Source organism: Mixia osmundae (assembly GCF_000708205.1).
Source record: "Mixia osmundae IAM 14324 unplaced genomic scaffold scaffold_9, whole genome shotgun sequence".
NCBI lineage: Eukaryota > Fungi > Basidiomycota > Mixiomycetes > Mixiales > Mixiaceae > Mixia > Mixia osmundae.
Genome location: NW_014575555.1, coordinates 650,147 through 661,188, shown reverse-complemented (window position 1 = coordinate 661,188; position 11,042 = coordinate 650,147). Strand labels below are relative to the sequence as shown.

General features: G+C 55.8%; 8 protein-coding genes across 8 annotated transcripts, besides 1 other annotated feature; 3 read left to right on the top strand and 5 right to left on the bottom strand.

Moving 5' to 3' along the window:
• Positions 1–160: part of a sequence feature (Protein overlapping with rRNA (L969DRAFT_52825, KEI37813.1) was converted to a misc_feature.) that runs on past the window's edge.
• Positions 161–391: 231 nt separating this feature from the next.
• L969DRAFT_52293 (uncharacterized protein) lies at positions 392–593 on the top strand (the record flags this gene model as incomplete). The annotated part of the gene is made up of 2 exons (XM_014710881.1): positions 392–459; positions 500–593. Coding segments are annotated over 2 exons (162 nt in total), but the record flags the coding sequence as incomplete, so codon positions are not given.
• On the bottom strand, positions 580–760 carry L969DRAFT_89781 (uncharacterized protein). The gene has a single exon (XM_014710880.1). It carries the CDS (start codon positions 748–750, stop codon positions 595–597), a length of 156 nt encoding a protein of 51 aa, XP_014566366.1. The 5' UTR covers positions 751–760; the 3' UTR covers positions 580–594.
• A 955-nt stretch (positions 761–1,715) lies between these two features.
• L969DRAFT_89779 (uncharacterized protein) lies at positions 1,716–3,033 on the bottom strand. Its single transcript, XM_014710879.1, has 2 exons — positions 1,850–3,033; positions 1,716–1,797 (listed from the first exon to the last, which is right to left on the bottom strand). Exons 1-2 carry the CDS (start codon positions 2,921–2,923, stop codon positions 1,762–1,764), a joined length of 1,110 nt encoding a protein of 369 aa, XP_014566365.1. The 5' UTR covers positions 2,924–3,033; the 3' UTR covers positions 1,716–1,761.
• Positions 2,989–4,093, bottom strand: L969DRAFT_89777 (uncharacterized protein). The gene is made up of 4 exons (XM_014710878.1): positions 3,527–4,093; positions 3,376–3,470; positions 3,157–3,322; positions 2,989–3,101 (listed from the first exon to the last, which is right to left on the bottom strand). Exons 1-4 carry the CDS (start codon positions 4,040–4,042, stop codon positions 3,021–3,023), a joined length of 858 nt encoding a protein of 285 aa, XP_014566364.1. The 5' UTR covers positions 4,043–4,093; the 3' UTR covers positions 2,989–3,020.
• A 58-nt stretch (positions 4,094–4,151) lies between these two features.
• On the top strand, positions 4,152–4,637 carry L969DRAFT_52572 (uncharacterized protein; the record flags this gene model as incomplete). The annotated part of the gene is made up of 1 exon (XM_014710877.1): positions 4,152–4,637. One exon carries the CDS (start codon positions 4,152–4,154, stop codon positions 4,635–4,637), a length of 486 nt encoding a protein of 161 aa, XP_014566363.1.
• A 46-nt stretch (positions 4,638–4,683) lies between these two features.
• L969DRAFT_19282 (uncharacterized protein) lies at positions 4,684–7,488 on the bottom strand (the record flags this gene model as incomplete). Its single annotated transcript, XM_014710584.1, has 6 exons — positions 4,684–5,033; positions 5,085–5,312; positions 5,364–5,623; positions 5,672–6,345; positions 6,403–6,518; positions 6,567–7,488. 6 exons carry the CDS (start codon positions 7,486–7,488, stop codon positions 4,684–4,686), a joined length of 2,550 nt encoding a protein of 849 aa, XP_014566070.1.
• A 127-nt stretch (positions 7,489–7,615) lies between these two features.
• On the top strand, positions 7,616–8,548 carry L969DRAFT_52665 (uncharacterized protein; the record flags this gene model as incomplete). Its single annotated transcript, XM_014710876.1, has 1 exon — positions 7,616–8,548. The coding sequence occupies one exon, from the start codon at positions 7,616–7,618 to the stop codon at positions 8,546–8,548; it is 933 nt and encodes a 310-aa protein (XP_014566362.1).
• A 62-nt stretch (positions 8,549–8,610) lies between these two features.
• On the bottom strand, positions 8,611–10,995 carry L969DRAFT_52837 (uncharacterized protein; the record flags this gene model as incomplete). The annotated part of the gene is made up of 3 exons (XM_014710875.1): positions 8,611–9,138; positions 9,193–10,776; positions 10,834–10,995. 3 exons carry the CDS (start codon positions 10,993–10,995, stop codon positions 8,611–8,613), a joined length of 2,274 nt encoding a protein of 757 aa, XP_014566361.1.
• Positions 10,996–11,042: the final 47 nt, after the last annotated feature.

Genomic DNA, 11,042 nt, shown 5'->3' with positions numbered 1-11,042 from the left:
AAGTTATCATGATTCACCAAGCGCTGCTAAAAGAAGCGTTGATTTTGTATCTAATAAATACACCCCTTCCGTTGCCAGTCGGGGCTTTTCAGCATGTATTAGCTCTAGAATTACCACAGTTATCCATGTAGCAAGGAACCATCAAATAAACTATAACTGATTTAATGAGCCATTCGCAGTTTCACTGTATAAATTTGTTTACACTTAGACATGCATGGCTTAATCTTTGAGACAAGCATATGACTACTGGCAGGATCAACCAGGTATCTATCACTCCACCTCGTGCAAGCACGAGTGCCGCCAGTACCCNATCGTACTCGCGGGCGTGATTCACCTTATCTCGCTTGACGTTTGCNTTNGCATCCGTCAGCTCAGTTGGTCTCCGTCCTAGCATCTCCAACGACCCAGCCTGGATTCCAAGGAATACCAGACCGAGCCATCGTCGGTGAAGACAAACCTGTGAGCAGGCTTGCTGATCATCGATCAGCGCCGTTCACAGTCGGTTCTCCCGTTCGGTGGTTTCTTGCACTTATAGTCTGGCCATAGGCAATCCAATCCACCTCTACATCCCCGTCACGCTTTCGCAAACGTAAACTAGGCCTTCAGCTTGTTGCGAAATCGCAACACACGCTGGAAGAATTCAGCTCGATTGACTAGCCGCGACCCTACTCGGCCACAGACGCTCCTCAATCCAAGCATTCGATTCCTTCGGTCCCTCTCGTGAGTCTGATCAGACGATTCGATTTGCATCTCTCTCGTCTCTTCATGAGTTGTCCAATATTTTTGGTCAGTCAGATTACACCAGATATTCTGTCGTGACTTTTCTTCGACATCTCGCTCTGCTCGCAGATTTAGTTGAGATCACCTTCATTCGCGTCGATTTGTACACACGACCTAGCGCGCACTAGCGCGCACTCGCTCAGTATCATCATCTGTCTTCCTGTCTTCGCCGACGCAACAGCACGCTCGCTTTGCTAACTCATCAGCTTCATTGTCAGACTACTGGTCATATGCATTGCTCTGGCCATCTCTCGACCCGTCATGACTTGGACACCGACTCGCTTGCATATCGACAATCGCCTACCTTGAATATACATTCTCACCCTCATTGACATCACCGATCTTCCTCGCATCGTCTGCATCAGACAGAGCAAGCTAACGGAAACCTGGATGATACGTACCCCGGGAGATTCGANTCGGCAGATCAGTGTCGATACAATCCTGCGCGGCATCTCTCTCGCCATTGCTCTCGCTGATGACGAATCGCGCACCCCGGCTTGTCAATGCATGCGTTCCCTACTCCCATAGCCGTGGCTTGTCTCGAGAAATTTGTAAAGTTGTCTACCGACCATCGTCTGGCCCTGTGGGGACCATGGTCGGTATATCCTTGCAGCTAGCTCAAGCGTGGATGTGGACCACTGGCAGAGCTGTGGCCACGATGTGACTGTGCACTCGATTCGATCCTAATCGCACCTTCCTCTTGTCCGCACCGGCAATCAGACGCATCTCCAAATTGTCAGACTCTATCTGCGTATGCAATGCAGGCTACAGCTCTTTCTTCTCTATGAGCAACTGCTCGCTGTCGATTCGCGCGAGCTCGATCGCTAGCAGGCGTTTCTCCTCGACCCTGCGAGCCTCTCGCCTCTCCGTACCGCGGGTGATGAGATCTTTCGGCGCGTTTGACACGAACAGGTATCTCGCCAGCACCGCCCTCAGGCAGGCAACGCATCACTGTGATGGCGGCTACTGCTACTCCTGGACCTATAGCGGACCTTGCAAGTCGAGCATGATTGGAACCTGGACGAACATAAGCCTGTCGGTGGAGCTACGGCACAGAGATGGGACAAACATGATCACTAAAGCCATAAGCGATCTGGCGAATTTCGCATGCCTGCACTCGAGCAAGCATACGCTCTGATACTATAGCGTAGTCAAGCCTCCAGCCGATGCCCTTGGTGCGACAATCGAAACGGTAGGAGTAATAGGTATATTGTTCCACATCAGGGTTGCGATGGCGCCAGACGTCGATGAGAGGCTTGTGTTCGCTTTCAGTCGGCTGGAGCTGTTGTACAAATGCGTCTCGCTCAATAGCAGTATGCCCGGGCTCTTTGTCCCAATTCTTCTTGCTATTCCTGACATCTATCGAGGTGGGCGCGACATTGAGATCGCCCATCCAAACGACAGGCTTGACCGAATCTAGCTCGCGCAGGTATCGCTCAAAGGCCTCGTTCCAGTCTTGCTTGCGGGGCATGCTCTTCAAGCCTTGGCCAGCATTGGGCGTGTAAGTGCCCAGTACATACAGCGAGGGGAATTCGAGGCGGACGAGCCTGCCAGCGAGTTTGCCGGGCTCGGCTAAGGTGGGCAAATCGTAGGCGACAGACAGCGGCTCAATCTTTGACAGGACGGCAGTGCCTGCCTGACCCTTCTCTGCACCAGCGGAGAAGTAGCGATGCTTGTATTTGGCCTGTATGCCTTCATGAGCTGGCTCAGAGGCGATCTTGGTCTCGGTCATGATCACAACGTCGGCATCCTCCGCTTCGAGATATGTCCACATGCCCTTCTTGAGCGACGCTGCCATGCCACTGAGATTGACTGCAGTCAGACGGACAGCGTCTGGCTGGCGTGCGGGGGTCTCAAAGCTGAGACCTGCGGGTATCGTCTTGTTCGTAGGCAGGGACGGGTCGAGTGGTCTGACTGGCTCTTTGACCTTTTTATCCTTCTTTGGCTTCGAGGTGGCATCTTCCAGCTCATCCTCAGCTTCGACTTTCTTCGATTTCTTGGGCTTGGTCTTGGAGATGCTTGACTCGACAGGTTCACTGGCGGAGGCAGAATCGTTGGCCTTTCGTTTGGCTTTGACAGCCGGGGACGCAGCCGGAGTCTTGTCTCCCGGCGCCTCGAGGCTAGGGAGCGCAGTACTGGACATCCTTGCGATCGGAGAGGGCAGTCGAGGCCGTGACAGGCTACGCAAGGTGACAGCGGTGACTGCAGCGCGTAGCATAGACAGGATGGTATGCAATGGACTATTTGTCTAATATGATCTTGCTAGCGGCATCAAAGATGTCATCGACCTCCTTCGTGTGCCTACGGCTGAGTTCGTCGAGCTGGCCAAGCGGAGTGTGAGTATGACGCTCATTTGATGAGCAAGACCGAGCCTACTTTTTTGCCTTGCTTGCGAGATTCGTCTTCTCCAATGACTTTGCGGTCCTGATCAGATCTGATCTCTTTCATACCGAGGTTGCGACTGGTACGTATGCTCGTCCGCGCATGCTCACAGAGCGTTTGGGCCTGCCGTGAAAGCACCTGACGGGACTCGACTGTCGGCCTGTGGCGCAGGATGTGAGCACGCTCTCCCGAGTCGGACAGCAAGCGACCTACTTTGGCACTGATATCGACAGCGTCTGCTTGTCAATCCGGTTGGGCGTCAAGCCCAGATTCGCGATGCCAATAGCGCGCTCAATCTCTTTGAGGTTCTGCCTTGACAAAGCTTCAGCTGCCTCGACTCTGCACTTTCGCATCACTGACGCACATCAGGATCAAAAGCTGACACGAGGAGCGTGACGGCGTCCTTGACTTTGACGAGCGCGAGGTCGAGCAGAGGCTGTTGCCGCTTCTCGACGCGCCCGTCGATGTCGATAGGCAGCTCGACCTTGACACTGGACAGGATGCTCGGGTTGACTCTTCCTACCCTATCGACCGTTGACTTGAGTGCTACCCGGAGCCTGTCGATCGCATTGCGCATTGCCTTTTCGTGCTCATCCATGTGAAAGCTCTCTGACGGCAGGGAGGTGTCGCCCATCTCTGCGGTGTCGATGTTGGCGGCCGTCTTGCCCTTGCTCTTTCCCTTGCCCTTGGACTTGAGCGCTTGTGCAGACGTGGTCAGACTCGCTCGGATAGCAAGGGCAGGTGTCTGAAAGGAGGCATGCTGGCGTGCGAGGAGCCGACGTTTGGAGGTGCGTATGATGGTCGTTCGAGGGACACCGAGCTGGCACTGACAGACACACAAGAGCTTGACAAAGCTGTCCCTGCCGCGCACGAGACTCATCGGGTCGTTTGGGGGCAGACAGAGTGGGTCACAGAGCGTCGCTGGTGGCAGCCACTCGCGGCAGTCGCGCCCTGTCGATCGTCCAAGGCGACAGCCGACTGTCATCGACATGCGACCGCTGCAACGCTGCTTGCTTGGCCGGAGGGCGTACACAAGTGGATGCCAGTCGAGCAGACAGCGCTTGGAGAGGCTCGTGAGCTTCTACCACGAATCTAGCACGTTTGCCAACGACAAGGATCTGTCGAGCAAAGTCGACGATGCCTTTCTCACGACAGCCTATCAGAAGCCAGAGGCACTCGTCGATCTCCTCTCTAGTGATACCGCCAACCGACAGTTCCAGTCAGAGTCTCACGAGGGACGGAGGCGGACAGCTCAGCTACGCTCCAACCGACCCATCACTGAGCTCCTCGACGGGCTCGACGTCGAGAGCATCAAGGGAACTTCAGCGCTCGAGAGTGACCGGCTCAGGAAGATCTTTGACGCTCTCCATGGCACCTCGGACGGCGGCAAGGCCGGCATCGACGTCGTCCAGGAGCGAGCTGCCGAATTGCGAGCAGACGGTGACGCCTTGGACGCTCCCACGCGCAAGGATTGAAGGCATCCACTCGATGGCTACAACAGGGCGCCCAAGAAGCTAGAGCCTATGTCGTCCAGAGTCTGCCCACTCCATCAGCGCCGACAGAGGCAATCCAAGGCTCTTTCGGGTGCCACTTGGCCTCGAGAACACCCAAGCCGTCCTTGATGCCGTGTCCTCGGAGGACCTTGAGTGGAACGATGAGCGGATTGGTCACGAGATCAGAGTAGACTGTCGAATGGAAGACCTGGATGGTGCCATCATCGGAAGTCGAGAGGAAGAGCGGGTAGCGATTTGAGAAGGATACAGATCGTATTGCCCGAGAATGATAGCGCAGGGTCTTGTACGGGCGATCGCTCAATTCGAGATCGTGCCAGGCCAGCTTTTTGTCGTAACTACCGATCAACACGTTCTCGCCTGAGGGCACAGCGTCAGCCTGTGATACGACGGAGGCCACTCCGTGCTCACCTTGAGGATGAACGTCCAAGCTCGAGATCCACTTGACACCTGGCTGGAGTGTCTTTACGAGCTTTTGCGCCATCAAGTCATAAATCCGAACGTATCGCTGAGTCGCGACGAAGAAGTGAGGGCGCAGAGGATGGAAAGCAACCTTCTGCATCGCTCCCTTGCTCTTGGTGAAAGGCGCCTGGGTCTGGTGCTTTGAGATCTGATGAATCAGCACGGAACGTGGCCCAGCTGACCAAACAGTTCAGCGACCACACGAGTGACTTCATGAACCCGTCTTACCGTTCGTAGACACGCTGGCAAAGTAGTCGCCACGTCGATGCCAGGTGACTTGCTTGGGCGTGCCCGGAACGGCGACATGCAGCAGATAACCTTTCTCGCGATCTTCGGCCGACGGCCTGACCCACTTGACGTCGGACAGCTTGCTTGTTGCATTGGCGGGTAACGGCGCAGCAAACACGGCGGAGACGAACGTGGTCGTCGCTCTCGAGAGCTCGACGTCAATGTATCCAGTCGGTGACAAAAGAGTCACACGATCCTCGCTGCGCCAAGAGTCAGTGCGTATCAGCAAGTCAGAGCAGGCGACACACCTTGCGACTGCAAGTATCGAACGAGACGGATCAGGACACCACTCGACATTGTAGATCGGTCCATCGTCAGCGACTTGCCAAGTCATGGCGCATCTCCCGACGCGACATTCCCACAGCCGGACGGATCCATCCTCTGCGCCCGTCGCAACCCACATTCCCGTGGGATCAATGCTGATGCTCCTTGTCCGAACGCCGTCGGGATGGGGATACAGAATCGACAGGCTCGTTGGGAAAGGACGCAATTCGTTAGGACTCGGCAACTTTGGCAGCAGATCTTCTGGTCCATCGACCTGCAATCTCGGCTTTCGACGACGCATTCGCGGGGCCAAGTAGAGATCCAAGCAGCGCTCGAAACGCTGCTTGACAAAGTCCTTGAACGCAGGCACCTTGCGCAAGGAGTCGTACTTGGCGGGCACAAAGTCTAGCTTGCGATCGGCTGGCTCGGCTTCTTCCCATTCCTTCAGCTCTTCTTGCGTGAATAGATATTCAGCTGGCGGATTGTATGATTCTACATGGGTAGGCAGTCTGAGCTTTGGCATGGGCATGTTCATAGGGTGGTCGGGCCGCGCGAGGTCACTGTCTGACCAGATGTTATAGACCTCGGGCTTCGGCGCAGCAGATGCCTTGTTGGGCACAATCCTGCCTGCTCGGATTGCTCTTACGATCTTCATGACCTGTGCAAAGCTTGCTTGTCAAGCCATTGCATGAGACAGCAACAGCACAAGACGAACCTTTTTGTGCTCCCATTTGGAAGGAATGAAGCGACTCTTGGGCTCCGGCCTACCAGAAAGAGGCATAGTCATCTCCAGCCCGCGTGCAGTGAATATCTCGATTTGCGGCGTGTATGCTACGGTGGGAGTGAGCTATAGCAAGGACGCAGTGCAGAGCTACGCACGATCATATTCGCCATCTGGATTTTCGGACCGAGCGAGACGATGGATGAGATCGAGCTCGTCCTCTGTGAGCTGCACGTTCTCTTGAGATATCTTGTCTTGCACGCTCGTCCAAGCCGCCTCTTCCTCATTGGCCAGGAACTTGTCGAGCTCGTCGCCCTTGGCCGGGCGGAGGACGCGCTTGCCGTCGATGTCGTAGCCGATGTGCGGGAATCCATCATAGAAATGCGCGGGTATGTTGCCAATACGATTGGTTGGCTCTCTATCGTCTTCATCATCGTCTAGGTCTACAGGTCGCCACACTCTTTTATCCTCGCCAGTGATACTACTCTTGACGAGCTTGCTACGGTCTTTGTAGTCTCGTGCTTCGTAGCCAAGGAGATCATCTTTCTGCTGAGGCGTAAGGGTTCTACGATTGAGAGCATGATCGAATGCAGCAGGCGTCGAGGCCGCACTAGCGTCTTCCTCGTTTGGCTTGATCGTGGAGCGTGCGATATGTCGCGACAATCGCTCGTCGACGGCCAGAGTCTCGTCGTCACTGTCGCTCGAGCTGGCCTCTGCTTCTTCTGCTAGATCAGCTTCGATCTCTGCCTCTTCTGCTAGCTCGCGCAGTATTCTTGCTTCGTCGGTCTCCTCCTCCTCATCATCCTCATCCTCATCCTCCTCGCGTTCTTCGCCCAGCGCGAGATCTGCCTCGCTATCGCTGATACTCGAACCCGAACTACGCGCATCTATCTCTGGAAAGGCTTCTGCTTCGTCTGTGAGGTCGTCTAGCTCCGCTGCGTCCTCGCTCGCGTCCGAAGCGCTATCAAAAGACAGATTGGCCCTGAAATTGCTGCCGCCCAGGCGCTCCTCGCCAGCTTTGCGCTTGCCTTGGGCCTTGAGTGAGAGGTTTGCAAGGACATGCGGAGCCAGTGGTGGCATGATGAAAGGAGAGCACCGTCTCTCGTCGACCGGCGTCACGCAAAAAAGTTGAAGGGCACAACGCGCCGCTGCCCCCGTGCCAGCAGCGCCAGACAGCCTTGCACTCGACTGGCTTCCCTGTCACACGATGTCCGCTGACGAGGATGACTTCATGTCGGACAAGTTCCTCAAGGCAGCTTCCGCGCCAGATACAGTCAAAGCCACCGAGACGTACGCCGAGAAGCGTGCAAAAGCCCTGAGAAAGGGTCTCGATGCCGGCAGGGTAAAGTCAAAGCGTGAGCGAGAAGCAGAGGCCAGAGAGGATGGTCTGGCTCGCAATCTCATCACAGCACGAGCAGAATATGGCGAGGACAGCAAGGCACTCGCGATGATGCTCAAGATGGGCTTCAAGCCCGGACAAGGGCTTGGCAAACGAAAGTCTCCTCCGCCGGCTGGTCAGACGCAGACACCTTCCGACTCTGCTCATCGCGTGGAACCTATCGAGGTACAAGTCAGGCTGGGGAGATCCGGCATTGGCACCCAGACGGCCGCCGCCAAACGTCTCAAGCTAGATCCCAGAAAGATCCCGCCGCTCGACGAGATCCGTCACAGCAGCTCTTACCTTGCTCGCCATAGGGACGGCTTCGACGAGCGCAAGTCCGAGGGTATCCTCCGCAAAGCACGGCGTACGCTTGAAGAGCTCGACAGACGCGCAGGCACGCAGGACAACGTTCTCTGGATCTCGCCCGAGGACGATGCCGTCAGAGAGGAACGCAGGATTCGAAACGCTCGCCTGGGCATGACCGTCGAGTACGACGACAGTGACGACGAGCGTGCTGGAACGAAGCGGCACGCGCCCCTCAATGACGAAGAGGTACCTCTGAGCGACGACGAAGATGGCCCCAAGATCACGAGCGCGACTCGTGACAGCTTCTCTGCGCTCGATGCGCGTACACGGCTGAGTATGACGCTAGACTACCTCCGCGAAACGCACCATTACTGCTTCTGGTGCGGTGCAAAATACGACGATGAGGCCGACATGGCGAGCAACTGTCCAGGCGAAGCAGAAGCAGATCACTAAAGGCAAGAAGTAGATTTCTGTATATGTTGTCACATTGTTCCAACAACATGCTGCGTTAGCTCCTAGAGCTGTCTGACAACATTCTTTGATGCGCTTCGCATGGGTTTTCGCCTCGCAGTCCTGCCCGACGCCTCGGCCTGGCCAAGCTCGAGTGATTCGTCCTGAACGTCGGCGTTCTTGCGCTTCTCCAAGCCTGAGCCGAAGCCATTCGCTTTGGCGGGTACCTTCTTCTTCCTTTTCTCCTTTTCTAGCGAGTCGCCTTCGCCAGGAATGAATGAGAATTCCACACCACCGCCTGCATCGGCGGAATGGCGCTGGACGCCAAGCACTTCGTCTGACGTGCCTCGGGCGATGCTTCGTCCGTCGCGAGACTTCCCTGTCTTTTGCAATCGCTCTCCAAATGTCTTATTTGCCGAAGCTTCTGCCCTTCGCGAAGTGTTGACCATGCGAGGTGCCATCCTTGGCATTCTCGCGTCAATGGCAGGCACGCTTTGGCGATCTCTCGGCCTCGAATTGGTCTCCTGACCGCGGCCTGCGCGAGGATTGTAAAAGCCGCCCAGCAGGTCATCGTCCTTCGAGCTATCTTCTGACTCGTCTTTGTCCGACTGCTCCGCCAGCGCTTCTTCTTCGGCATCCTCTTCGACATCTGCTGCTTTCTTTGCCTGTGCAGCTGAAGACGGATTGAGCATAGCATATTCGCGAGATTCGGGATCGATCGCAAAATCATCATCAGCGAAAAGACTCTTGAATCGGTCGTCTGACAGCAAGGCGGGCTCTGTGACAACCGTTCCTGCGCCGTCGATCTGCTTGCTACGTCGACCTTTCTGTTCTGCTGCCTTTTGCTCACGTTCGAGGAGCTTCTGCGCGAGCTCGCGATTGACTTTGACTTTGCTGGGCGCGATCGCAGCAGGTCTCCTCGTACTCGCCCTGATGCGAGATTCTTGCTCCTTCTCGAGCTTCTGCCTGACGAGCTTCTCGCGATGCTCTGCATATTGGAACGGATTGGCGATCGCACGAGCTTTGGTGTAAAGCCGCAAATCGACAAAGAAGCCGTGCATGTAGGCCTTCAAGCTCGATGTACCGATGAGGTGATCCAGGCCGAGCGCAGCAAGCTCTTGACGATCGACAAACTTGTAATCGTCGTAGATGGTCTGCACCTGATCTGTCTCCATCTCCTCTGTCATATTGTCCAGGAAGCGAGCCCATCGTGGTGCCGGACCGAGCGCAGGAACGTAGCAGGCTGTCATCGGCGAAGCTTCGTTGGCAAGCATGATCAGGCCCGAGTCAGGGTAGACGTGCATGTCGTTGATCGATGCTGGCGGATTGATCGAGACGAGATTCTTGCTCGTCTTTGAGTCCCAGATCTTCACAATCTTGGCGTCCGCAGAACCGACATGAGCGTGATCGCCTGTTTGTCTCGTTTCGAGCCAGAGCAGTTTCTTGATCGGCAGTCCGTATCCTTGATCTTTGACAAGATACGGAGAAGCAGATCTGAGATCGTACAGCAATGTGTGACCGGTCGAAGTGCCCACAGCTAGATTGAGACCGTCGCTCGCGGAAGCCAATGCAGTGACAGTCAGCCCGCCCGGGGTAGGCCTTTCGGCCTGAGAGACCTCGTCATCGCCAAGAAGCGGTAGAACGGCTGCAGCAGTACCGACAGATGATGTCGATGCAAGGCTCGCATAGGGCAGCGCAAGCGAGCGTATCCTTTCCCTGGCGCGTGGATCTACAAATTCGACAGCGCCCCGTCCCTCGGCTGTGTCGGTGCCAAAGGCAAGCAACTGATGAGCCGGATTGATGTCGAGTGCATTGACGCCCGTGATGAGGCTATCTGTTCTCGACCCAGGAAGCACATAAGGCGCGAGCATCCTGCCTTGCTCCAGATTGAATCGATAGACTTCATTACCCGCGCCACCTATCAGAGCGTCACAGGAAGGAAAATGATAGGCAAGGCATCTTCCCTGCCGGGGTATTCGGGTGCGATAGTAAGCAGCCGCTTGGTTGTGAAGCTCAATGGAGCGGTCGGCCTGCAAATGGAGTGTCTTTGTCCAGTCGCTGGAAAGGACGCAGAAATCGACATTCTCGGCGTCAGTCGTGCGCTCAAACTTGCAGGTCAGCTCTGAGAGCTCAAAGACTTTCATGCGAGGCTTGTAAGTGCCCGTTGCGAGAATGAATCGTCCATCTGGGCTCGTCTTGATCTTATTCGACGCTTGCGGAAAGTCAAAATCCTGGTCGGCCGAGCATGAGCTCTACCTGGAGGAGCTATCGTGATGCCACAAGCGGACCTGGATCAGGCTGATCGACGCAGCGGCATCCTGAGTCGATATTTTGCGGCGCTTGCGCTCTTTGCTATTGGCGAGCCAGTCGGGCAGCGAGACGCTCGACTGGTTGCCATTGACCACGTAGACCTTGGCCGTCGATCCACTGCCCTGAAGCCCGATGGCCATCCCGCTTGACTGTCGACTCGGCTCGCTCTCGCTTTTTGTCGTCGACG

Coding starts and splice junctions, on each gene's coding strand:
- L969DRAFT_89781 (XM_014710880.1), bottom strand. CDS start 750: ATGCAAATCGAATCGTCTGATCAGACTCACGAGAGGGACCGAAGGAAT.
- L969DRAFT_89779 (XM_014710879.1), bottom strand. CDS start 2,923: ATGTCCAGTACTGCGCTCCCTAGCCTCGAGGCGCCGGGAGACAAGACT. Junction 1,798..1,849: donor CTTATGGCTTTAGTGATCAT/GTTTGTCCCATC, acceptor ATGTTCGTCCAG/GTTCCAATCATGCTCGACTT.
- L969DRAFT_89777 (XM_014710878.1), bottom strand. CDS start 4,042: ATGAGTCTCGTGCGCGGCAGGGACAGCTTTGTCAAGCTCTTGTGTGTC. Junction 3,471..3,526: donor TGTCAGCTTTTGATCCTGAT/GTGCGTCAGTGA, acceptor TTGTCAAGGCAG/AACCTCAAAGAGATTGAGCG. Junction 3,323..3,375: donor CTGTCGATATCAGTGCCAAA/GTAGGTCGCTTG, acceptor CCTGCGCCACAG/GCCGACAGTCGAGTCCCGTC.